This window comes from Girardinichthys multiradiatus, chromosome 12 (genome assembly GCF_021462225.1).
Source record: "Girardinichthys multiradiatus isolate DD_20200921_A chromosome 12, DD_fGirMul_XY1, whole genome shotgun sequence".
NCBI classification, from domain to species: domain Eukaryota; kingdom Metazoa; phylum Chordata; class Actinopteri; order Cyprinodontiformes; family Goodeidae; genus Girardinichthys; species Girardinichthys multiradiatus.
Genome location: NC_061805.1, coordinates 23161829 through 23184131, shown reverse-complemented (window position 1 = coordinate 23184131; position 22303 = coordinate 23161829). Strand labels below are relative to the sequence as shown.

General features: G+C 41.6%; 1 protein-coding gene across 1 annotated transcript in view; it reads left to right on the top strand.

Moving 5' to 3' along the window:
• hsd17b4 (hydroxysteroid (17-beta) dehydrogenase 4) overlaps positions 1–22303 on the top strand; it is a 42662-nt gene that overhangs the window by 5755 nt on the left and 14604 nt on the right. The window contains exons 8-15 of the mRNA XM_047381453.1: positions 3219–3406; positions 5673–5764; positions 5870–5894; positions 6038–6166; positions 8673–8779; positions 20172–20284; positions 20513–20636; positions 20867–20918. Of these exons, the coding sequence (XP_047237409.1) occupies positions 3219–3406; positions 5673–5764; positions 5870–5894; positions 6038–6166; positions 8673–8779; positions 20172–20284; positions 20513–20636; positions 20867–20918 (830 nt within the window). The remainder of the gene's footprint in view (positions 1–3218; positions 3407–5672; positions 5765–5869; positions 5895–6037; positions 6167–8672; positions 8780–20171; positions 20285–20512; positions 20637–20866; positions 20919–22303) is intronic.

The window sequence follows — 22303 nt, the reverse complement described above, 5'->3', positions numbered from 1 at the left end:
TGGTCCCCAAACCAGACCCCCTCCGGCCCTTGGCTGCGTCTAGAAATCCTGTCCATAAAAGTTATGAACAGGACCGGTGACAAAGAACAGCCCTGCTGGAGTCCAACATGCATCGGGAACAGGTCCGCAATGCGGACCAAACTCCTGCTCCGCTTGAACAGAGACCGGATGGCCCCTAATAAAGGGCCCCCGATTCCATACTCCTGGAGCACCCCCCACAGGGCATCACGAGGGACACAGTCGAATGCCTTCTCCAGGTCCACAAAACACATGTGAACCGGTTGGGCAAACTCCCATGAACCCTCGAGTACCCTGTAGAGGGTATAGAGCTGGTCCAGTGTCCCACGGCCGGGTCGAAAACCACACTGCTCCTCCTGAAGCCGGGGTTCGACTATCGGCTGGACTCTCCAAATACCCTGGCGTAGGCCTTACCAGGGAGGCTGAGGAGTGTGATCCCCCTGTAGTCGGAACACACCATCCGGTCCCCCTTCTTATGAAGGGAGACCACCACCCCAGTCTGCCAGTCCAGAGGCACTGTCCCCGACCGCCACGCAATGTTGAAGAGGCGTGTCAATGCCAGCCCCACAACATCCAGAGACTTGAGGTACTCATGGCGGATCTCATCCACCCCCGAAGCTTTGCCACCGCAGAGCTTTTTAACCACCTCGGTGACTTCAGCCTGGGTGATGAAAGAGTCCAACTTCGAGTCCCCAGCCTCTGTTTCCACCGGGGAATGCATGATGGCAGGATTGAGGAGATCCTTGAAGTACTCCTTCCACTGCCCGATAATGTCCTCAGTCGAGGTCAGCAGCCTCCCACCCCCACTATAAACAGTGTTGGCGAAGCACTGCTTCCCCCTCCCGAGGCGCCGGACGGTTTGCCAGAATCGCTTCGAGTCCAACCAGTAGTCCTTCTCCATGGCCTCACCGAACTCCTCCCAGGCCCGAGTTTTTGCCTCTGCCACAGCCCGGGCCGCAGCACGCTCGGCCTCACAGTACCCGTCAGCCGCCTCAGGAGTCCCAAAAAGCCAACCACAGCCGATAGGACTCCTTCTTCAGCTTAACAGCATCCCTTACTGCCGGTGTCCACCACCGGGTTCTGGAATTGCCGCCGCGACAGGCACCGCAGACATTATGGCCGCAGCTACAGGTAGCAGCATCGACAATAGATGCGGAGAACATGGTCCACTCGGACTCTATGTCTCCAACATCCCACAGAATCTGGTCAAAGCTCTCCCGGAGGTGAGAGTTGAATACATCCCTGGCCGAGGGCTCCTCCAGGCGTTCCCAGCAGACCCTCACTATTCGCTTGGGCCTGCCAAGTCTGACCGGCTTTCTCCTCCTCCAGCGGATCCAACTCACCACCAGGTGGTGATCAGTGGACAGCTCAGCCCCTCTCTTCACCCGAGTGTCCAAAACATGCGGCCGAAGGTCTGATGATACGACAACAAAGTTGATCATCGACCTCCTGCCTACGGTGTCCTGGTGCCAAGTCCACTGATGGACACCCTTATGTTTGAACATGGTGTTCATTATGGACAATCCAGTTGAAGAGTTATGTCTGTTTGCCAGCAAAGAGACATTAGTGCGCTGGGTCTCTCTGTCCAGGTCCCTGTGTGACCCGCGTAGAAAAGGCAGGATGTAGCAAGAGCGGTGCTTTTATTTGGACAGTGACGTCACAGGAAGTCCGCAGTTACCCCGTTTCCTGGCTGTGCCGGAAGTAGGTTAATGCAATTTATTTTGAAAGTTCCAGGAAAGTTTGTACTGGCCTTTCACGTCTTAACCACGGTTGTGGGTCCCAACAGTTGTTTCTTAGCTTTCAGGGTTTTCTTGTCTTCTTTCTGGGTAAAAATAAAAAAAATCAGTCAATGATGGAGGAGCTGAAAGAAAAAAACGCAGACGATAACTTTTACTGACTTTATATTATAGAAAATGCACTTTATATTGATTTTTGTTTTTAACACACCGTGCACTTTATGCTGCAGTAAAGGCATCTTAGCTAGATGTCTAATAATGTCTAATAATCTACTTGTAGTTGCTGTCTTTTCTTTCATAAGACACTTTGAATTCCCTTACACAACTAATGGCCACTGAACAGTAATAAATGCTATTAATTACACCTGCACTGATATGTAGAAATACAGCTCGCAGTGACAGGTCTATTTAGATATGACTGTTTTGGATTATAATTAGCAGAGGAAGGTCGTTAGCCTTAAGTAGGTGGCAGTTTCCCTTCTAAGTGCACAGACACGGCTCTCCTTGAAACAAAGATTAATTTTAAACACTGAGATTACTTTTCACAGAAACTTTCTTTGCTCTATTATAACAGCTGCTGCTCTTGACTATTACTGAAAACAGTTGAGAATAATGCTGCAAGTTTTAAATCAATAGTTTGACAAACTCATATTACAGTGTTTTTCTTAATAGAGACAGAAATCATTTTAAGTTCTGTTTTGTTTGCCTATATGTTTTCCATCTCTCATGTACAGTCCTGAAATTCAATTTTTGTGTGCAGTCACCCTAAAGAAAAAAATGTGGTGCACTTGAAGGAAAATTCGTATTGAGGAGAAATAGAAAAAGGCAAAATGTCAGTCACCTGACCCTCTCCTGTTCTCCATCTCTGATGGCGTGGAGAAATACTCTCCTTGAAAAGCTTTCTTCTCTGTTCCAGCTGTCTGATGTAGCATTTTCTGTGTTGCTCTGTAAAAGGTGAAACATTTGTGCTTGTGTGGTAAAACTCGATAGTCTGAAATTTCCTAGCCGCAAACAACTCCATGACTTTTGTGCATAATAGCTATTGATGTGAAAAATATTTTATCTTTCGCCAGTCCCTTGGTGTTTGCATTGTTGAAGACTATGTTTTGGATCACTGCTGTTTTTTTTTTTTTATAACTAGTGAGGTTTTGCAGATGTCTCCTGCAGTTAATGTGGCATTGACGCTTAACCTCGTTACTTCTGCTCGGCTGAGTTGAACTGCCTTCATGAGATCGTGTGCAGTGACATCCTGTGGGTTTGATGTATAAACATCCCTGAGCTCCTAAATATGGATTGCACACTGTCACAGTTGTCGAAGGGAAGATTTTCTTTATTTGCAATGATTATATGCTTAAAGATGCACGGCATGCATGGAAAGTGCTCTCTCTGTATGGGATGTTACTGTCTCCTGTTTTTGCGGTTCCTGTCAAACTACTTTAACACGGGTTTGTTTTCTGTGACTAGAATCATCATGACTGCGTCAGCTGCAGGCATTTATGGTAACTTCGGCCAGGCCAACTACAGTGCTGCCAAGTTAGGCCTGCTGGGGCTGGCTAACACTTTGGCCATCGAAGGACGCAAGTACAACATCTACTGCAACACAATTGCTCCGGTTGCGGGGTCCCGCCTCACGGAGACCGTCATGCCGCCAGGTAATCGGAGAGAAAGCATCGTTGCATTGAATTGGTCAGGTCAAAATAAGTAAAATGGATTTAAACCACAGCCTTTTCTTTTCTGGAAATGTTAACTTATGCCATCAAAACTCTGATTTACAAGATTTGATGCTTTCTTGTTGATTAGGATTGTCATCTAATTTTTTGCAACTCTTTGCTATGATGAAATCTGGTGCTTTTTATCTTCTTTAATAGTTTTCAGTAGTTAAATCGGGTAGCTCTAGCCTGAGGTCCTGTTACCAAACAGTCAGGTTTTTGTATTATTTACGTTTATATTGGCTACCTGCAATAATAACTAATAAAGATAGGGACAGCTTTAACTGTGCAGCTCAATACCTAAGAATATCATGGAGAAGTGAATTTATTTTAGTAATTAACTTCAAAAAGTGAAACTCATGTAGTTCATAGATTCATTTCGGACAAAATGATACATTCCTACTGTTTATTTCTGGTAGCTCTGATAATTATGGCTTACAGCTCAGGAAAATCCAACATTCTCGATAAAAAAGATTACATGAGTTCAGTTAAAAAAAACATTTTAGAGATTAACGCTTAGAGATTAAGAATAGCGTGTCATCACAGTTCATCTACATCTAAAAGTAGATGGACAAATACTTTTGGGAATGTAGTGTGTGTCTTGAGCAGCTCTGTTTTTCACTGGACTTTCTCCTTCCACTAAATTTTCCGTTAGTATGCTCAGATGCTGTGCTATGAACACCCATTTACCGTAATTTCAGTATTGTCTGTATTCAAAATATTTTTTTGTTTTTGCTGTTCTATAATATTCTGATTGATGAGGAAGAGAATTTTTGGTTTTCTTTCACTGAGAGCCATGATCAATAAAATAATTGAAATGAATGCTTAACAGGTATCATTGTGTGATGAAGCTGTATACCAGTTTCAGTTTTTTTGGACTGAATTACAGAAATACCTTTTACCATTATTTGCTACATAACTGAGATATAATTTATTTGCATGGAATAAAACTAGCAAAAAATTAGATGTTTAACCAGTCAGTGAGTTAAAAATAAGACTCTGGGTTTAGGCTTCATCATGAAGACTAATTCAGCCGTGTTTGTACATGCCTTTGGTTTATGGACATGCTCTGTGACTACAGCTCTGTTGACGCGGGGTATAAACAGGAATGGTTTTGTTGTCATGCCGTGCTCGTCTGCAGTAGCATCTGTCACGCTGCGCTGTGCCAACTGTCTCAGGATGGCCTCACCTTGGTAAATGACTTGGTTCCATATGTTCGTGCTCGCTGACGCCGACTTTTCTGAAAGACAAAGAACATAACTCACTCTGATACAAAGACGGCGAATGTCTCCTTTGTTACCACCAGGGTGCAAATGTTTTAAGCCTGCATATGGTATCTGAAAGTAAATATTTCATGGTTTATAAAGGCAATTGAAAGTGCTTGCTAAAATGGACTTCAGTGCGACTCTTAATTTAGCTACTATATAGAGATGCATTCAACTTCATATGTAGTTCAACATATATCTGATTGGGCAGGTTTGTAATTAAACTATACATACTTTAGATAACTGTTAATTAGCATAAATCTTCACATAAACAAGTGATAACCTGCACATAAAAATTAAAATACTTGGTTTTTCTGCTGTTAATGACAGAATGTTTTCCTGTATGAAGATGAAGGAAGCTTCAAGTTTCTCATACTCAAACTGTGTATGGCTCCTATGTTCCAACTTGAAGCTACATTCATCCTAATGCAGGACAACAATAACAATACCTACCTACACTCTGTATTTTACTGGGTTAATATATAGCTTGGAAAAGTCTGGAATTAGATTATTTTTCAGGCCTAGATATACATAGAAAAAGAAAATAGTTAGCAAAAATATAGTATCTCCATTCATTATTCGCAGTCATATTGTCTAAATGTTGCATCTGTCTGTTCATCTATCATCCTTCTATCTGTTTGTACGCTGTCCATCCATCTGTCTATGCATTTGTCCATCCACCCGTCCGTTTGTACATACGTACCTCTCTCCATCCATCCTCTTATCTATCAAACGTCTAATTCATCATCCATCACACATACTTCCTTTATTCTGTCAATTAATCCAACCAACCAACAAACATTTGTCCATTTCAAGACATTTGTCTTTTCATCTCCCACCTGTCCCTTCCTCTTTCTGTGGTATATGCAGGTAGTACTACTAGAGGAGTGATAGAATAAAAGCGCCTCTACTCCATATTAAATGTATTTGTTTTGTGTATTTAGATCTTGTGGCGTCTCTGAAGCCTGAGTACGTTGCTCCTTTGGTGCTCTGGCTCTGTCATGAACAATGCCAAGAAAATGGAGGTCTGTTTGAGGTAAAATAAAAATCCCGCCGCACCGTGACTGTCTTCATAAGATGACTTTTCTGTTCTTTAATCGCAGTGTGTGATTGTTCATCTTCACGTTGCATGTTCTTGCAGGTCGGTGCAGGCTGGATTGGTAAATGTGAGTACTGTGTAGTTTTCCCGAGGAGACGTCTGCATGCGTTTACAAAGGAGCGTAAAGCTAATGAATTTTACAATGTATGCATGGGATTTTCACCGGGCATTGACCCCCTTCTCCTCGTTTGTGTGTACCCATGCGAGCAGTACGCTGGGAGCGCACTCAGGGCCAGATTGTGAGACAGAAGAACAAACCGATGACTCCTGAGGGGGTCCGGGACCAGTGGGACGCTATCTGTGATTTTGAAAATGCCACCAAGCCGGCTAATGTACAAGGTCAGTAATACCTGAAGCCTGTTATTCCCTCCATACATATTCTACAATAGTTTTTATTAGTACATACGTATCCAGTGCTGTGAAAAAGTATCTACCCCGTATAGTTTTATTGTGTGTGTCACACTTGCATGGTCTGGATCAGTAAACCAATTCTAATATCAGAGATGGACAATCAGAGTAAATATATTTTGAAAATTATGATTATATTGAACAAGTGGAAAAAACACGGATCCTATGTGAAAAAGTAAGTGCACCCTAAACCTAATAACTAGCTGTGCCACCTTTGGCAACAACTAACATCATGCGTTGGTGATAACTGGCAATGAGACATGAGACAAGATCACAGCTGAGGAGTTTTGGCACACTATAAAACCATCTTTATCATCTTTATTTTGGGCCATTCAGAAGTGTACTTTCTGGTCTGCTTAGATCATTGTCCTGCTGCATAACCCAAGTAATCTTGAGCTTTTCAAATCTTTAAGCCTACTTCATCTCGTCTGACAGGTTCTATTTAGGTGATTTCTGGATTCAACAGGTCAGGCAGTCATCTTGTCTGGGTGTGACATAATTGGTTTTTGGAGATTTGTTTTATCACGTGCACAAATGAGCAAACGTTATTATATTTGTCAGATGTTAAATTATGCGATTCAGTGCGCTTTTCGCGCATCTTGACCTGGGTCCGGATCCAGGCTTTGAGAAAGGCTGCCCTAGAAGACAGAGGAGTAGAAGCATTCATGTGATCTAGAAGAAAATGGCTCCAAGTTGATAAACTGTAACAAGTGTAAAAATTGTTTTTTTGATTATAAAGAAACATGAAAATAATATAATTTTAATGAAAATCCTTGAAACTATCCAGCACCAATACTTCTAACTTTTTATCGCAATTCTTCTGAAAGATATTAAGATCATAAAATTGGTGTTTAATCACATTAAGTGGCTATGTAGGAAATAGTAATGTTTTCTGGAAACTAAGTATATTTGTCATGACTCATATCTTGAGTTGTCTTTGAAGACCTAAATGCTGAAATACGCTGTTTTTTTGCTTTCTTGTCAGCTTACTAAATAATAATTTATTGTGAAATAAGAAGCTACAAAAATGAAGTGCAAATTAAATGAAGCTCTCAGCATTTCAGTTTAATTGTAATTGGTTTTTCTGAAGTGGAATCTGTTTTTGTGAGCTTGAATATGTTCATGTTGTTTAAGAAAGAATGAGCCAAGCGATGCATATGTGTATATATTTATATATCGCTCCTTTTACCATCAGCACACCTGTAGCCACAGTTAATGAGGCTGCAACATAAAGCAAGAAGTACTGTTAAAGGTCTCACAGAGAGGGTGGAGAGAAAAAGTTGAGGTGAAAACAATGTTGAACCTGAACAAGTGCAATTTTTCTGGAAAGGTCTGATGCAAGCAGAGAGGTTGTCGAACGCTCCACGCCTCCTCCGCCCCTCTCTGTACTCTCAGACGTTAAGTTGGAAAGGGAGGGTGGCTCTGTAGACGGTAACTGAGCGGGGGCGGCTTTCCCACAGGGTGCGAGCAGGTCTCATTAGCATGGCTTTGTTGTGCCTTCTCATTTGTAGCTTAATATGAAGACTTGTTGCTGTCTGTTCGGTAACCACTCGCCACTGATTGATGGTAATGAGCGGCTTTAGTCTTCCCTCGGTTTATGCTTCCTGGGTTGTGTGGGATTGTTTTTTGTTTTTTTTGTTCATGTTGACTCAGTACGCATAGATATTTAAAACTTTCCCCAGAGGAAATCTTTTTACGCTCAACTTTTAGAGAACGGAAAGAAGGAACTGAGTATAACAATAAGAGGTTTTCTAAACTACATAGTTTTGCAGTAATTAATGTTGCAGGGTTATTATATCCACTAACGAAACTCGTACTGTTTCTTTAATGATTTAGTGATGGGTCTCTAGTGGTTCTCTCAGGATATAGAAATCAAGTTCAAGTTCGATGAAAATGTGATATTATTGATTTGATTTATTATTCTTACCAAAAAACATCACAAAGTCATCTTGTTTCCTGCAGAACTCTGTCAAATGTAATTTCAGTTACGGTTATTTATAAGGTTTACATTAAAGGTGCTTACTTTGATTATTGATAAAAGAAATACCACATTAAGCTTTACTATATTACCTCAGGAGCAAGTTTAATGAAGCAGGTGAGATTTAGGCTTATTTGAGTGATGGTAAGAGCTAAATGAGAAGACTACTATCATTCCCTGATCTTTTCCATGTTTGGAAAATATGAATGTTACCCTCACAGCAGCTCGTTTTTGCAGTTTTTGTAATGTGTCATATGGACTGAGTAGTCCATATGACCTCAGCCAAACATTAGGTCATATTACTGGACCGAAACGTGTGGCTGATCATTATTGAAACTTTTTTTCTTAGTATTATAGAAGCATCTCAGCCTCAGATGTAAGTTTGGTTTTACTGATGGGCTCAGAGTTGTTTCATATTTCATCTCATCTTCTGTGTTTTGTTTTCCCGTCTTTGTGCAGAGTCTTTGCATTCAGTTGTGAGTGTGCTGTCTCAAGTGGATTCGGAGGGAAAAGTTGGTGCAAATCCAGCAGCAGCCTCCGGAGCATCGGGATCTGGGATTAACCCTGTAAGTAAGATACAATTTCTGTTTTTCATCGACGCTGTTAAGTAGTGCTAAAGATCACAGAATTTATTTTCATCGTAGTTTTCTATTTTTTGTTGCTGTGCTTGCTGAGTAAACTCTTTTGGACCTTGTGGTGGGGTTCTGAAGAACATTTATGCCCCTTTTCCAACCTTTTTAGGATGTTAAAAAAATTCAAAACTAAATAAAATACCTTTTTCTGCTTAATAAAAAGAGGGATCGCTTGTTTCCTGAAGGTGGATCCATGCAACAGGAAATTGATTTCAGTTTGGTAGCTGAGTAGAAATGGTCTTACTTATATGTTGACAATAGTAGATGATTGACTCTTTCATGTTTTATGTGTTATTGTCAAGAATAATCAGTTACAAGTGTTATTTCCTGAGCTAATTATAGGCGACACAAGAATCATCTGAGGAGGGTTTGAAATCACAAACAACATTCCTACACACTCTTGTAAAGGCTGTAAAAATATGGAAATTGCTTTTATAATTTGTCAGGTCAGGATAAGTATAAAGTGGGAAATTATATTATTATAAGGATAAAGTAAATAATTACCAAAGATGGTTGCAAAACAAGGCTTTGAAACAACCTTTTTTTTTTTTCGGTTTTAGAAATAGAATAAAGATATCAGAGTTCACAAACTGTGCTTTAAAGAATCGACCCTAATCAGAGAAGTCTAAGCGTTTCGTATGTTAAAAATGAAATGATCTAAGTTAGTTCAGAAGTCAGTTAGTTCAGTGCAATGAAACAGCTCTGTACCACAGTGCTGAATCAGACGGCAAGTTCAGCTTCCCTTGATTGTGTTTGGGAAACATCTGGAGACTAAAACCTGTCAACTATGGGAGCAGTTATAAGATAAATGTTTCAAACTCAGATGGCAAGAATGTTCTGTAAACAGTTGGAAAAATCTGATGGAGCAAGTCAGCCTGAACCAACTCAATGGAGAAGGATGGTGAGTCCTACAACTGTGCATTTATTTCAATATGTAATATTTACTTTGTTAGTTAAAGTGCCTGTGACAGCAAATTTTTATAATAAATCCAATTACATTTATGGAAAGGAAACAATCAAATATTTCAAAAAGTAAACTCATGCCACTGAAATGGACAGTGGTTGAGATATATGGTCACAAATGTCTCTAAAAAGGCATTTCCAGACTACTCCTTTGTGATTCTGTTGCGCTCTTTTATGACCTCAAAGGGGAACCCCTGCAGGTAAACTGGCTGCTGCTGCATAGCCAGCAACACAGACAGCAGCGAAGAATCTGATATTTCTTTAGATATATTTCAGTCACTATTAGAGAGATACAGTAGAGTCAGGAGAAGAAAGTCAGCTTTCATCAGATGGCAGAGCACAAGTGCTGCAGCGTCTGGACGGCCATCCAATTCGACCAGAGTCTACTTTTGCCGGATGCTGGAGCATGGCTGGAGTCAATGTGTATGAATCATACCGCACCACCAGGAAACAGAACCAGCACAACATCCAGATTTTCAAAAATAATTTACTAAAGGCAGGCTAGATCTCACTATATTAATAAATACACACATATATTTATATGTACACAAGTATATATTAGCAGTTATTAACATTACATCAGTCACTTCTCACCTGTACCGATCCGTCTGTCTATCTCCTGCTCCATTCTTCCCTCACTCGTGAACAAGACCCCGAGATACTTAAACTCTTCCACTTGAGGCAGGAACTACCCTCCAACCTGAAGAGGACAAACCACCCTTTTCCGGTCGAGAACCATGTCCTCTGACTTGGAGGAGCTGATCTTCAACCCAGCCGCTTCACACTCTGCTGCGCACCGCCCAAGCGCATGCTGTAGGTCTTGGCTAGAGGGGGCCAGCAGGAACACGTCAACTGCAAAAAGAAGAGACAAAATCCACTGGTCCCCAAACCCGACCCTCTCCGGCCCTTGGCTGCGTCTAGAAATCCTGTCCATAAAAGTTATGAACAGGACCGGTGACAAAGGGTGACAGGTCCGACTTAGTGCCGGCAATAATAATAATCTGATAATAATATTTTCAGATTATTATTAATAATAAAATAGTTAACAGTAACTACCGACATCTAAATGTGTAGGAAGTGTTCTTACCTGCTGAGTCTTGATCCGTTTAGCAACAGCAAATTTCAACGTTTTATTTGGCGATCTTTTCCCATCAGATGCTCTGAACAGCGTGGCTATCGACTCTGCTTCAACATTCTCTTTCGTCTGTCAGATATCCCGACCTCTGACATAGTTTCTCTTGTGAATTCAGAGGTTTCTTGTTCGAAGCAGTTTGCCAAAAAGTACTCCAATCACAACTGGCTGTGCTTGGCGGGACCAGCGCACCTGTCCCTCGTCAGTTTTCCAGCTTTGATCCAGGCAGCTCCGATCCTGTTATGATTTGGGGTTGTTAGGTTACGGGTTTTTTCTTTATATCTTTTTTACAGTTCCATATATACACCTCCGTTCTGTTTATTCCTTGCGGAAAAAGTTTTCAAATCATGCTCATGTCTAGCTCTCTCGATCATGTCATGCCTGTCTGGGCGACGCCTCAGCTGCTGCTCACGTCACTGAGGGTCTGGGTGACGCCTCAGCTGCTGCTCACGTCACTGAGGGTCTGGGTAAAAGTCTGGTCCTTGTCTTGGTTCCTGAATCCCCTGATGAAAGGTTCGAGGACGAACCACCCCCGGACCATGTTCACGTCACTGAGGGCTTCAAGGAGCAGCTTGTCCACGTTCTGGTCTCAGAACCCATAGACCAGGGTTTTGAGGAGTAAGCACCGCCGGATCCTGTCTCTGGGGAGTTCAAAGAGCAGCTTTTCCTCGTTCTGGTCTCCGAGGGTTCCCCAGTCTCTGTTCATGTCTCCGGCGGCCCCGCAGGCTCTGCTTCAGCCTCTGAGAGCTCGTCAGACAATGTTCCGGAGGAGCTCGTGGGCAGGCTGCCTCCACAACCAGGTCCTGAGCACCTTCTTGGTTTCCTCTGGGGGGTGCTCATGGAACTCATGCCTGACACACCACAGCCTGACACACAATCCAGTTCCCCAGGGTTCCCGCCTGGGTCCAAGTCGGACGCCAGGTCCAGAACTCTACGGTCCTTGCCTGGGTCCAAGCCGGACGCTATGCTCCGAGGGTCCTCTACTCTGCTCGGACAGCCTCCTGGTCAGCCTGCGGTTCGGTCTCTGCGTCTCTGTCGGCCTTCAAGTCTCCGCCGCCGACCGCCCAGGACTTTGTGTTGCGGGCCCTGGCGCACGCCTAAACTCTGTGCCCGCACGGGACGACCTCCTGATCGCCCGCCTGAACTTTGTTTTTGTTTCTGGCCCTCTTACCGAGGCCCCCACCACCCACCCTGTGTGGGTTGTTTTTGTTCCTGCCCAATTCCTTCAATATTAAGATGTTTGTTTTCTGTGTTTGTGGGAAAAGCGTGTCACAGGCACTTTAAAGTATGAGTATTAACAAGGACTAAATTAGTCTGACTGCTGGACGAGATCCAATTTTGAGTCCAAAAATCAAAAACATGCATTTGCTGCCTCACTTTTGGTCCACTTGCATCATTGTTCAATCGACACCGACCTCTGCTTGCATTTTGTTTCCTCTCATGTTGGCTGCACTTATGAGAAGGCTGTAGGGCTTTACCCTCTGGCCTGTGGGTGTGACAACACAGGACATGAGGACTTCTGAAAGGACACGGCTGTAAGCTCTCTGGCTCTTTCAAACATTGCATCTCTAGACTCTGTAATAACCCCACGCAGTATAAAGTCAGGGATGATAATACCCTCTTTAGCAAAGCGCCTACAATATGCATGCTGCAGGAAAGTTGATGTCCTCTGTAAATCTGAAAAGCCGAGAGACCTGTCTACTCAGATTAGCTTTTTAAATGCAATGCACAGAAGATTCGGCGCATGGCAGAGTATATACCCTCGGTAGGTGTTTGTTCACGTTTCTGTGTTCCTGGATGCTGAATTGCAGACGCTGAGCATGTGACGGCTCACGTATTGAGTTGTTTAAATAAAAGATAAACACCACCAGTAAAATCACGCCATATAAAATTATTATCCAGAAGGACAGCAGCCATATGATACTCCATATGATACTTTAGGCTTGTTGTAGTATGCAATAGCCGGTTCACATTCATTGTTTGCATTTTGTGTACATTTTACTTTTACATAGAAAGTACTCCTGGATCAGTGCTTCTGTGTGTTTTGTGTCTTTGCTCTGTTATCTAAAACCCCCAGTCGGTTGTGGCAGATTGCTGCTAACGCTGAGCCTGGTTCTGCTGGAGGTTTCTTCCTTTCCACTGTCGCTACATGCCTACTTAGTATGAGGGATTGCTGCAAAGTCAACGACACAATGGAAGTTCCTGCCACTGTCGATACATCTGCTGGGTTTCCTTGGATAGAAAATGTTATAAACAGTATGAATAATAAACTGAATTTGACTGCACTGTTTGATTACTAGGATCAGTTGGAATATATGCACTTGACTAGGAATCTGTCTGTATGATTGGAGATGGCGTGTTGTGAATTGGCGCTAGATAAACACACTGCATTGAAACTAAATAGAGTTTAGTTATTATCAAAACTGTCATTAGATTGATTTATAAGCTGCAAGATTAAAATTGTCCTTAGGTTTAGTGCAGAATAAAGGCTGCATTGACATAACAGCGCAATGGAACTATAATAGAGGGTAAAATGGGTCAGTTTAAGAAAAAATACAATTTCTTTTTTTAAATCCTGTGAAACATGAACAGTCCTGCTGTGCTCGTCCAAAAATTTGATAGTATTATTCCTAAAATGTCTCCCTCTGCTATCTGCGTACACCTCACTGTGTTTGTGCTTCCTGCCCAGGATTTGGAAGAGAGTCACGCTGTTGCCTAAAGACGAACATCCACAATGTGTCTTCATCAGACTGGGCGTGTGTCGCTCTGCTGGTTGCATTTGTGTTTTTGTCCTTATTGTGTAACTCATCGCTTAAGTTTGTCCAAGCTGTGCTGCCGCTGTGCTTGTATTAATTTTATGACCTACACTTCTCCAAATGCATGGCTGTCCACCGGTGCTAAATGGCTTCTTTTGTTGTTTTGATATGTTCTAAGGCGAATGTAAGGGCAGAAACAAGGTTATACTGTTCCACAGGCAGTTTTACAATGTAAATAAGTATGATGTTGTTATTCAGAGTTGTTTCTGTGCTGCTTTCACAATAATACGAGTAAAATATCACAGGTTACTGCTCTAATGCAATTTATGTTAATAAAGATGCCACTAAATTTAAGTATTAGAACCCCTCTAACATATAAAGGTCCTTCTAAAAAAATTAGCATATTGTGATAAAGTTCATTATTTTCTATAATGTAATGATGAAAATGTAACATTCATATATTTTAGATTCATTGCACACTAACTGAAATATTTCAGGTCTTTTATTGTCTTAATATGGATGATTTTGGCATACAGCTCATGAAAACCCAAAATTCCTATCTCACAAAAGTAGCATATTTCATCCGACCAATAAAAGAAAAGTGTTTTTAATACAAAAAACGTCAACCTTCAAATAATCATGTACAGTTATGCACTCAATACTTGGTCGGGAATCCTTTTGCAGAAATGACTGCTTCAATGCGGCGTGGCATGGAGGCAATCAGCCTGTGGCACTGCTGAGGTCTTATGGAGGCCCAGGATGCTTCGATAGCGGCCTTTAGCTCATCCAGAGTGTTGGGTCTTGAGTCTCTCAACGTTCTCTTCACAATATCCCACAGATTCTCTATGGGGTTCAGGTCAGGAGAGTTGGCAGGCCAATTGAGCACAGTGATACCATGGTCAGTAAACCATTTACCAGTGGTTTTGGCACTGTGAGCAGGTGCCAGGTCGTGCTGAAAAATGAAATCTTCATCTCCATAAAGCTTTTCAGCAGATGGAAGCATGAAGTGCTCCAAAATCTCCTGATAGCTAGCTGCATTGACCCTGCCCTTGATGAAACACAGTGGACCAACACCAGCAGCTGACACGGCACCCCAGACCATCACTGACTGTGGATACTTGACACTGGACTTCTGGCATTTTGGCATTTCCTTCTCCCCAGTCTTCCTCCAGACTCTGGCACCTTGATTTCCGAATGACATGCAGAATTTGCTTTCATCCGAAAAAGGTACTTTGGACCACTGAGCAACAGTCCAGTGCTGCTTCTCTGTAGCCCAGGTCTGGGGAATGTGGCACCTGTAGCCCATTTCCTGCACACGCCTGTGCACGGTGGTTCTGGATGTTTCTACTCCAGACTCAGTCCACTGCTTCCGCAGGTCCCCCAAGGTCTGGAATCGGCCCTTCTCCACAATCTTCCTCAGGGTCCGGTCACCTCTTCTCGTTGTGCAGCGTTTTCTGCCACACTTTTTCCTTCCCACAGACTTCCCACTGAGGTGCCTTGATACAGCACTCTGGGAACAACCTATTTGTTCAGAAATTTCTTTCTGTCTTACCCTCTTACTTGAGGGTGTCAATAGTGGCCTTCTGGACAGCAGTCAGGTCGGCAGTCTTACCCATGATTGGGGTTTTGAGTGATGAACCAGGATGGGAGTTTTAAAGGCCCCAGGAATCTTTTGCAGGTGTTTAGAGTTAACTCGTTGATTCAGATGATTAGGTTCATAGCTCGTTTAGAGACCCTTTTAATGATATGCTAATTTTGTGAGATAGGAATTTTGGGTTTTCATGAGCTGTATGCCAAAATCATCCGTATTAAGACAATAAAAGACCTGAAATATTTCAGTTAGTGTGCAATGAATCTAAAATATATGAATGTTAAATTTTCATCATGACATTATGGAAAATAATGAACTTTATCACAATATGCTAATATTTTGAGAAGGACCTGTATGACAATATGTTGGACCGTATTTTATTTAGGGGTATGAGAGTAAAGGGAGCCAAACTGTTTAGATATTTTTTTATGTCAATAACCTGAAAACAAATTACTGCATTGTTCTCTTTCCACTTCACAATTATGCACCATTCTGTGTGGGTTCTGTTGCATAAAATTTCAGTAATACATTCAAGTTTTTGGTGTATTGGGACGAAATGTGCGAAAATGTAAGGGGTCTAAATATTTTTAAAAGGTACTGTAATGATACTACTTATCCGTACAGGTTCCTGGTAAACAATCATGTACTGGAGAATATCAGTGGTTCTATATGTTGTTCAAATCTATGCTGTGAATCTAAAAACCCAGAAATAATAGATGGAAAATGACCTTTATGCAATAGTTATCGGTTATTAAGATTTTCAGAGATGATCCTGCTAAGTAGTGCAGTATTGTATCACAGCAGTCGCAGTTTTGAATAAATCCTTAAACCACCTTAAGAAATGAACATTAGTTTATTTTCCTGCCTAATTTTCATTTTGATCATGTAATTTATTTTATTTTATTTCTCCGCTGATATTCTCAAGAGGATGTGGCATTAATGTCTGTGTGAACACATGAAAGCATAGAAAGTGAAATCCAGAAACAGTGTGGGAACAGTTCTGAAAGCACACCGTTTCCCATATCTGCATTTTAATGCAGTTTTAATTAAAAGTCGGCCTCCAGAGGCCAGGCTTTATGGTGATTTCTGACCAACTGAGAGGTTATATTATGCAGAGCGAATTGTACCACTCTGCCAAGCAGGATTGTTTTAAGCTGACGCTCTGTGGTCATTAATATGACAAATCAGCGGCTGCAGGAGAACTGTGACTGTGATTTTACCACAGAGGTATGATGGTGGTATACTTTCCCCCACGTTTAATAACTCTGATTGATATGAATGAGCCACTGCTATTCCTTTCCAATTCTGTTTGACCCATTCACTTTCTAAAGTTAATACCACTAGCACACTCTGAGGTGGTAGTACTGCTGCTGCAGCTCAGTGATGTGTTAGGCATTAAGCATTTAATTAGCAACGTTGTGTCTTTGGGGGGAGAGAGAGAGACATGTGGGAGTCATCTCAATTAAATAGACGTTTTCTGAATTGAACACAAATATCATTAGCTTGATGCCATTTTACTTTGTGATTTCTTAATCAGAACTGAGCTCCAGGGTTAGATTTTATTCAAGCACAAGGATCAGCCAAAAGATTAAAACCACCTTCTGGTGGCAATAGCAATAGCGTGGTGGGAGCTAATGCTCGTCGTTTCTGTCTCTATGCTACGATTGTTTGGTTGCTTTGAAGGACCAACAAAGACCAGGAGGTGCTTTTCTGGGTCTATATGAAGTGACAGCAGAAGGAGCAGGGTTATGGCTTCAGACCGAGCCCATCACTTCAGTGCTCTGTTCTTCAACGGAGGCCTGGGGTCGGCTGCTTGAGTTCAGTTAAAAGCTTAAAATTAAGCCTAATTTCCAGAAAATGCATGCAGAGAAATTCTGAGTGCAGCTCCTCCCTTACATTCATTTATAATCATCCAGTGTCATGCATTAGAAGACAAAAACAACATAATTAATCATTTTGAGGTAGAAGGAAACCAAGTTTTCACTTTTTTTGCTAGTAACAACCTAAAAAAATGTGGCATGCATTTGTAATCAGCCCCCTTTACACTAATACTCCAAAATCCATCGCAACCATTTACCTTCACATGCATCGTCTAATTAGTAGAAGGTCTGTCTGTATGTTTAAAACCAGTCATGCATGCAGAAATGCTATATCTGACAGTAAACTGAGGCTGCAGACATACCATCACTGGAGGTGGCAGCATCTTGCTGTGGGAATTCCTTTTTCAGCAGGGAGAGGATCAGAGCTAAGGGGAAGGTGGTAAATACTTTTGCAAGGCACCGTATATTCACAAATAAATTGGCCTTTCTGAAAAAAGCTGGATTTAAAGACAAAGACAGCAGCAAGTCCAAGAAACATGTCAGGCAGGTCAGAGATAAAGTTCTGGAAAAGTTTAGAGCAGAATTAGTTTATAAAACTATATTTCTAGCTTTGAACATCTCATGGAGCTCTGTTTAATCCATCCTCTGAAAATTTAAAGACTATGGCACAATTACAAACCTAACAGGCACGGCCATCCACCTAAACTGAGCTGCACACACACACACACACACACACACTGTGGGGACCAAGGAATCTGTCCCCATGGTCCCCCCTCCCAAAAAAAAAACAAGTTACCTTTTCAAAAGTCACAGAATTGATAAATAATAAAAGTTTATCTGCATGTCGTTTTTTTTTCTCAGTGCAAGTGAAGCTGTTCTGTGAAGGTGAAAATTTTCATAGGGTGTAATTACTTTTGTAAGCCATTGCATATATTTGCAAATAAACAACAAGAGGAACTTTGCAAATAACCCTGAATTGAAAGACCAATGACAATACATTTATTATTTTTAGGATAGTCTGCTAAGAATAAATAAAACTGTATTTGCTTTCTTATTTCCTCTGGAGCTGGAGTAAGACAATTATGACCTCTTTAAGTCTTGAGTTAAAACGAAGTTCTGCCAATTGTGCTAAAACTGAGATTGATGATGGTTTGAAAACATTTACAACACAGCAGATCGCCTCACCTTATTGATTTTTTAAAAATGGCTTTTGTTACTCGTATCATTAACAGTTAATTACTGTTCAGCTCAGGAGTTTCTGGCCATTTTAAGGCCTCCTGGTGGCTCTGATGTAAGAACAAATCGAACTTTGCTCCATTCTTGCCCCCCTCAGTCAACTTATTGTATAATTGTGTCGATCTCTCACAAAGCTCAGCCCTGAACAGCTGATTCTTTGTGGCTTTGGCAGACCGTCCTCAGGTTTCTCACTGCGGTGGAATGATGTTGGAAAAGAGGGAACATTTTTAGGAAGTTGAAAGTGAGAATCCGATTGATAAAACTGTTTCAGCAAGGGGGAATAACACCTGACAAATCTTCTGCTTTAAAGAAAAAAGAAAATACTTGTATTGCCTCGCAAACTGTTCAATCCTCTTTAATCCTTGAATTTTGCCACTTGTTAACCACCGATTTTAGTCTTTTTATTTGGATTTTATATAATTGCCCAACACAATATAGTGCATAATTGTGAAGAAAAGGGGTACATGTTTTCAAATGCAAAATCTGAAAAGTGTGGCTTGCATTTCTATTCAGCCTTTTGGGGTTATGTCTCTACCAGCTCAACACATCAAGAGATTTTCTTTCTATTCTTCTTTGCAACATAGTTGAACCTCAGTCAGATTAGATGGATAGTCCGTGGACATAGTTTTTGAAACATTAAATATTCCATTCTATTCCACTGTAGCTCTGGTTGTATGTTTAGGAGTGTTGTCCTGCCAAAAGGTGAACCTCTGCCCCAGTATCAAGGTTTTTTTTTGTGATTGCCATATTTTTAGCTCCACCCATCTTCTCATCAGCTCTGAACAGCTTCTCTGTCTCTGCTGAAGAGACTGATTCCCACAGCATGATGCCACCTCACAAAGTGGGGATAGGGTGCTCTGGATGATGTGCGGTTTCGCTTGTCTTCCAACCCTTTCCTGTTCGTTGTGCATGTAGACAAAGAAATCTATTTTTGTCTCTTCTTCTACATGTTTGCTCTATCCCGTACACAGGTGAAGAAAGGCAAGAAGATATCCACTGTTGAAAGAAAGCCATAAGAAATCCTATTTACACACAGTTGTTCATATTTTCCCACCTGAGCTGTGGCTCTTTGTGCTCTCCATACTCTTGTAAGTTTATGTCTTGGTAGGTTTGCAGTTTATGCCGTTGATGGACTGAACATTGCTCTGTGAGATCTTCATACCTTCAGATATTGTTTTACAATCTCGCTGCTTTAAGCCTTTCCACGTCTTTCTCCCCAACCTGTCTGCTGTGTTCCTTGGTCTCCATGATGCTCGTTGTTCTCTAACAAACCTCTGGGATGGATTTATACTGGGGCAATATTACACACAGGTGGGGTCTCTTTATGAATAAGGTAACTCCTAAAGGTTATTGGCTCGACTGGATCTTGTTTAGGGGCATCGGAAAAAAGGTAGCTGAATACAAATGCGTGCCACATTTTGTTCAGATTTTTATTTGTAAAAATAAAAATCCTTCCACTTTCCTTCTATTCAACAATCACCCTCTACTTTGTTTTGACTTATCACATTAAATGCCAATAAAATACATCGAAATCTTTGGTTTCAACCTGACAGTATGTGAAGATCAAGGGCTGTTGATCATTTTTCCAGGTACTATATACTCATTATCTATGGTTTAGCATTATAGTACATTGAAACATGAGTTTTCATTTTCATGTTTTCATTTTATTTAGAAGGAGAGCTGTGAACCAAACCTAGAATTCTGCGGCTAACATTTATTTTTATTTTTTTATATCCTCCATAAGAAATAAATTTTTTGTTCTTTGTGTCACTCAGTAACTTTATTTTCTGCCATTTCTCCTCTTCTTTTTCTCCATTTTGTTTTTCAGGCTGAAGCTGTGGGACAAAAACTACCAACAAGCTCGTTTAGCTTCACCCCTACACAGTGTATTCTGTACGCACTAGGAGTCGGCATGTCCACCAAAGATCCTGACAGCCTTAGGTGTGCATCTGCGTTAGTTGCTTTATCTTCCCCAGGCCACACCCACAAGGCAACTTGTGCGAATTCAAATGGAAAAAAATGATAATCACTGCCTTTACATTGTCATGGAGAGCCAACACTGATTCACATGCCTTGTGCTGCCATCTGTGTGGTTATTTCTATCTACTCTTTGCTTCATCTGTGCGTGCGCTTTTTCACAGTTCACTAACACTTTGGATTTTAACGTAGGTTCCTGTACGAAGGGCATCAAGACTTCAGCTGCCTTCCCACGTTTGGGGTCATCCCCTCACAGGCAGCCATGATGGGTGGCAGCCTCAGTTCAGTTCCTGGACTCAGCATAGACTTTACACAGGTCAGAAAACATACAAATTACCCTCCAAGATATCTGCTTGTGTGATCTTGCATGTATATATATATATATATATGTGGCTCTGCTTTTTAAAACAAATATGTTTATGGATATCTTTCTCCATATGGGATATTTTACACAGTCTTGCACACATAAGAACAGCAAATAGTACACTGCTCATGCTATTGAGACCTTCTTGTGAATATATGTCACAGCTGTTGTCTTCTTCTCAGGTTTTGCATGGAGAGCAGTATCTGGAGCTTTACAAACCTCTGCCAACGTCAGGTATTTGCTGCTTCATGCTAAACAGTAGTAAATTAAGATTGTAAGTCAACATAAAAGGAAAATGGAAGCTGGCTTAAACTCTAACAGCATCATTTATTCAGGCTTTTAAAATAACATTATGTAATGTTTGGCCTAATTTTGTTGGATTTTTTTGTTGCACTGGTGGCCTTTATTTTATATTATTTTTCCAAAGTAGGCAGACAGGAAGTGGGGGGGAAGACATGCAGCATAGGTCTCCTGGGTCAGGACTTGAACACGGCACCGGGACAAGGTCTCTGTATATGGGTTGTGTGCTCTACCCCTACATCACGTGCAGCACCCTTGTTGGATATTTAAATAAAAAGCAGTTAGCTGTAAATGTAATCTGTTGTACAGGTCCTTCTAAAAATATTAGCATATTGTGATAAAGTTCATTATTTTCTATAATGTCATGATGAAAATTTAATATTCATATATTTTAGATTCATTGCACACTAACTGAAATATTTCAGGTCTTTTATTGTCTTAATACGGATGATTTTGGCATACAGCTCATGAAAACCCAAAATTCCTATCTCACAAAATTAGCATATTTCATCCGACCAATAAAAGAAAAGTGTTTTTAATACAAAAAACATCAACCTTCAAATAATCATGTACAGTTATGCACTCAATACTTGGTCGGGAATCCTTTTGCAGAAATGACTGCTTCAATGCGGCGTGGCATGGAGGCAATCAGCCTGTGGCACTGCTGAGGTCTTATGGAGGCCCAGGATGCTTCGATAGCGGCCTTTAGCTCATCCAGAGTGTTGGGTCTTGAGTCTCTCAACGTTCTCTTCACAATATCCCACAGATTCTCTATGGGGTTCAGGTCAGGAAAGTTGGCAGGCCAATTGAGCACAGTTATACCATGGTCAGTAAACCATTTACCAGTGGTTTTGGCACTGTGAGCAGGTGCCAGGTCGTGCTGAAACATGAAATCTTCATCTCCATAAAGCTTTTCAGCAGATGGAAGCATGAAGTGCTCCAAAATCTCCTGATAGCTAGCTGCATTGACCCTGCCCTTGATAAAACACAGTGGACCAACACCAGCAGCTGACACGGCACCCCAGACCATCACTGACTGTGGGTACTTGACACTGGACTTCTGGCATTTTGGCATTTCCTTCTCCCCAGTCTTCCTCCAGACTCTGGCACCTTGATTTCCGAATGACATGCAGAATTTGCTTTCATCCGAAAAAAGTACTTTGGACCACTGAGCAACAGTCCAGTGCTGCTTCTCTGTAGCCCAGGTCTGGGGAATGCGGCACCTGTAGCCCATTTCCTGCACACGCCTGTGCACGGGGGCTCTGGATGTTTCTACTCCAGACTCAGTCCACTGCTTCCGCAGGTCCCCCAAGGTCTGG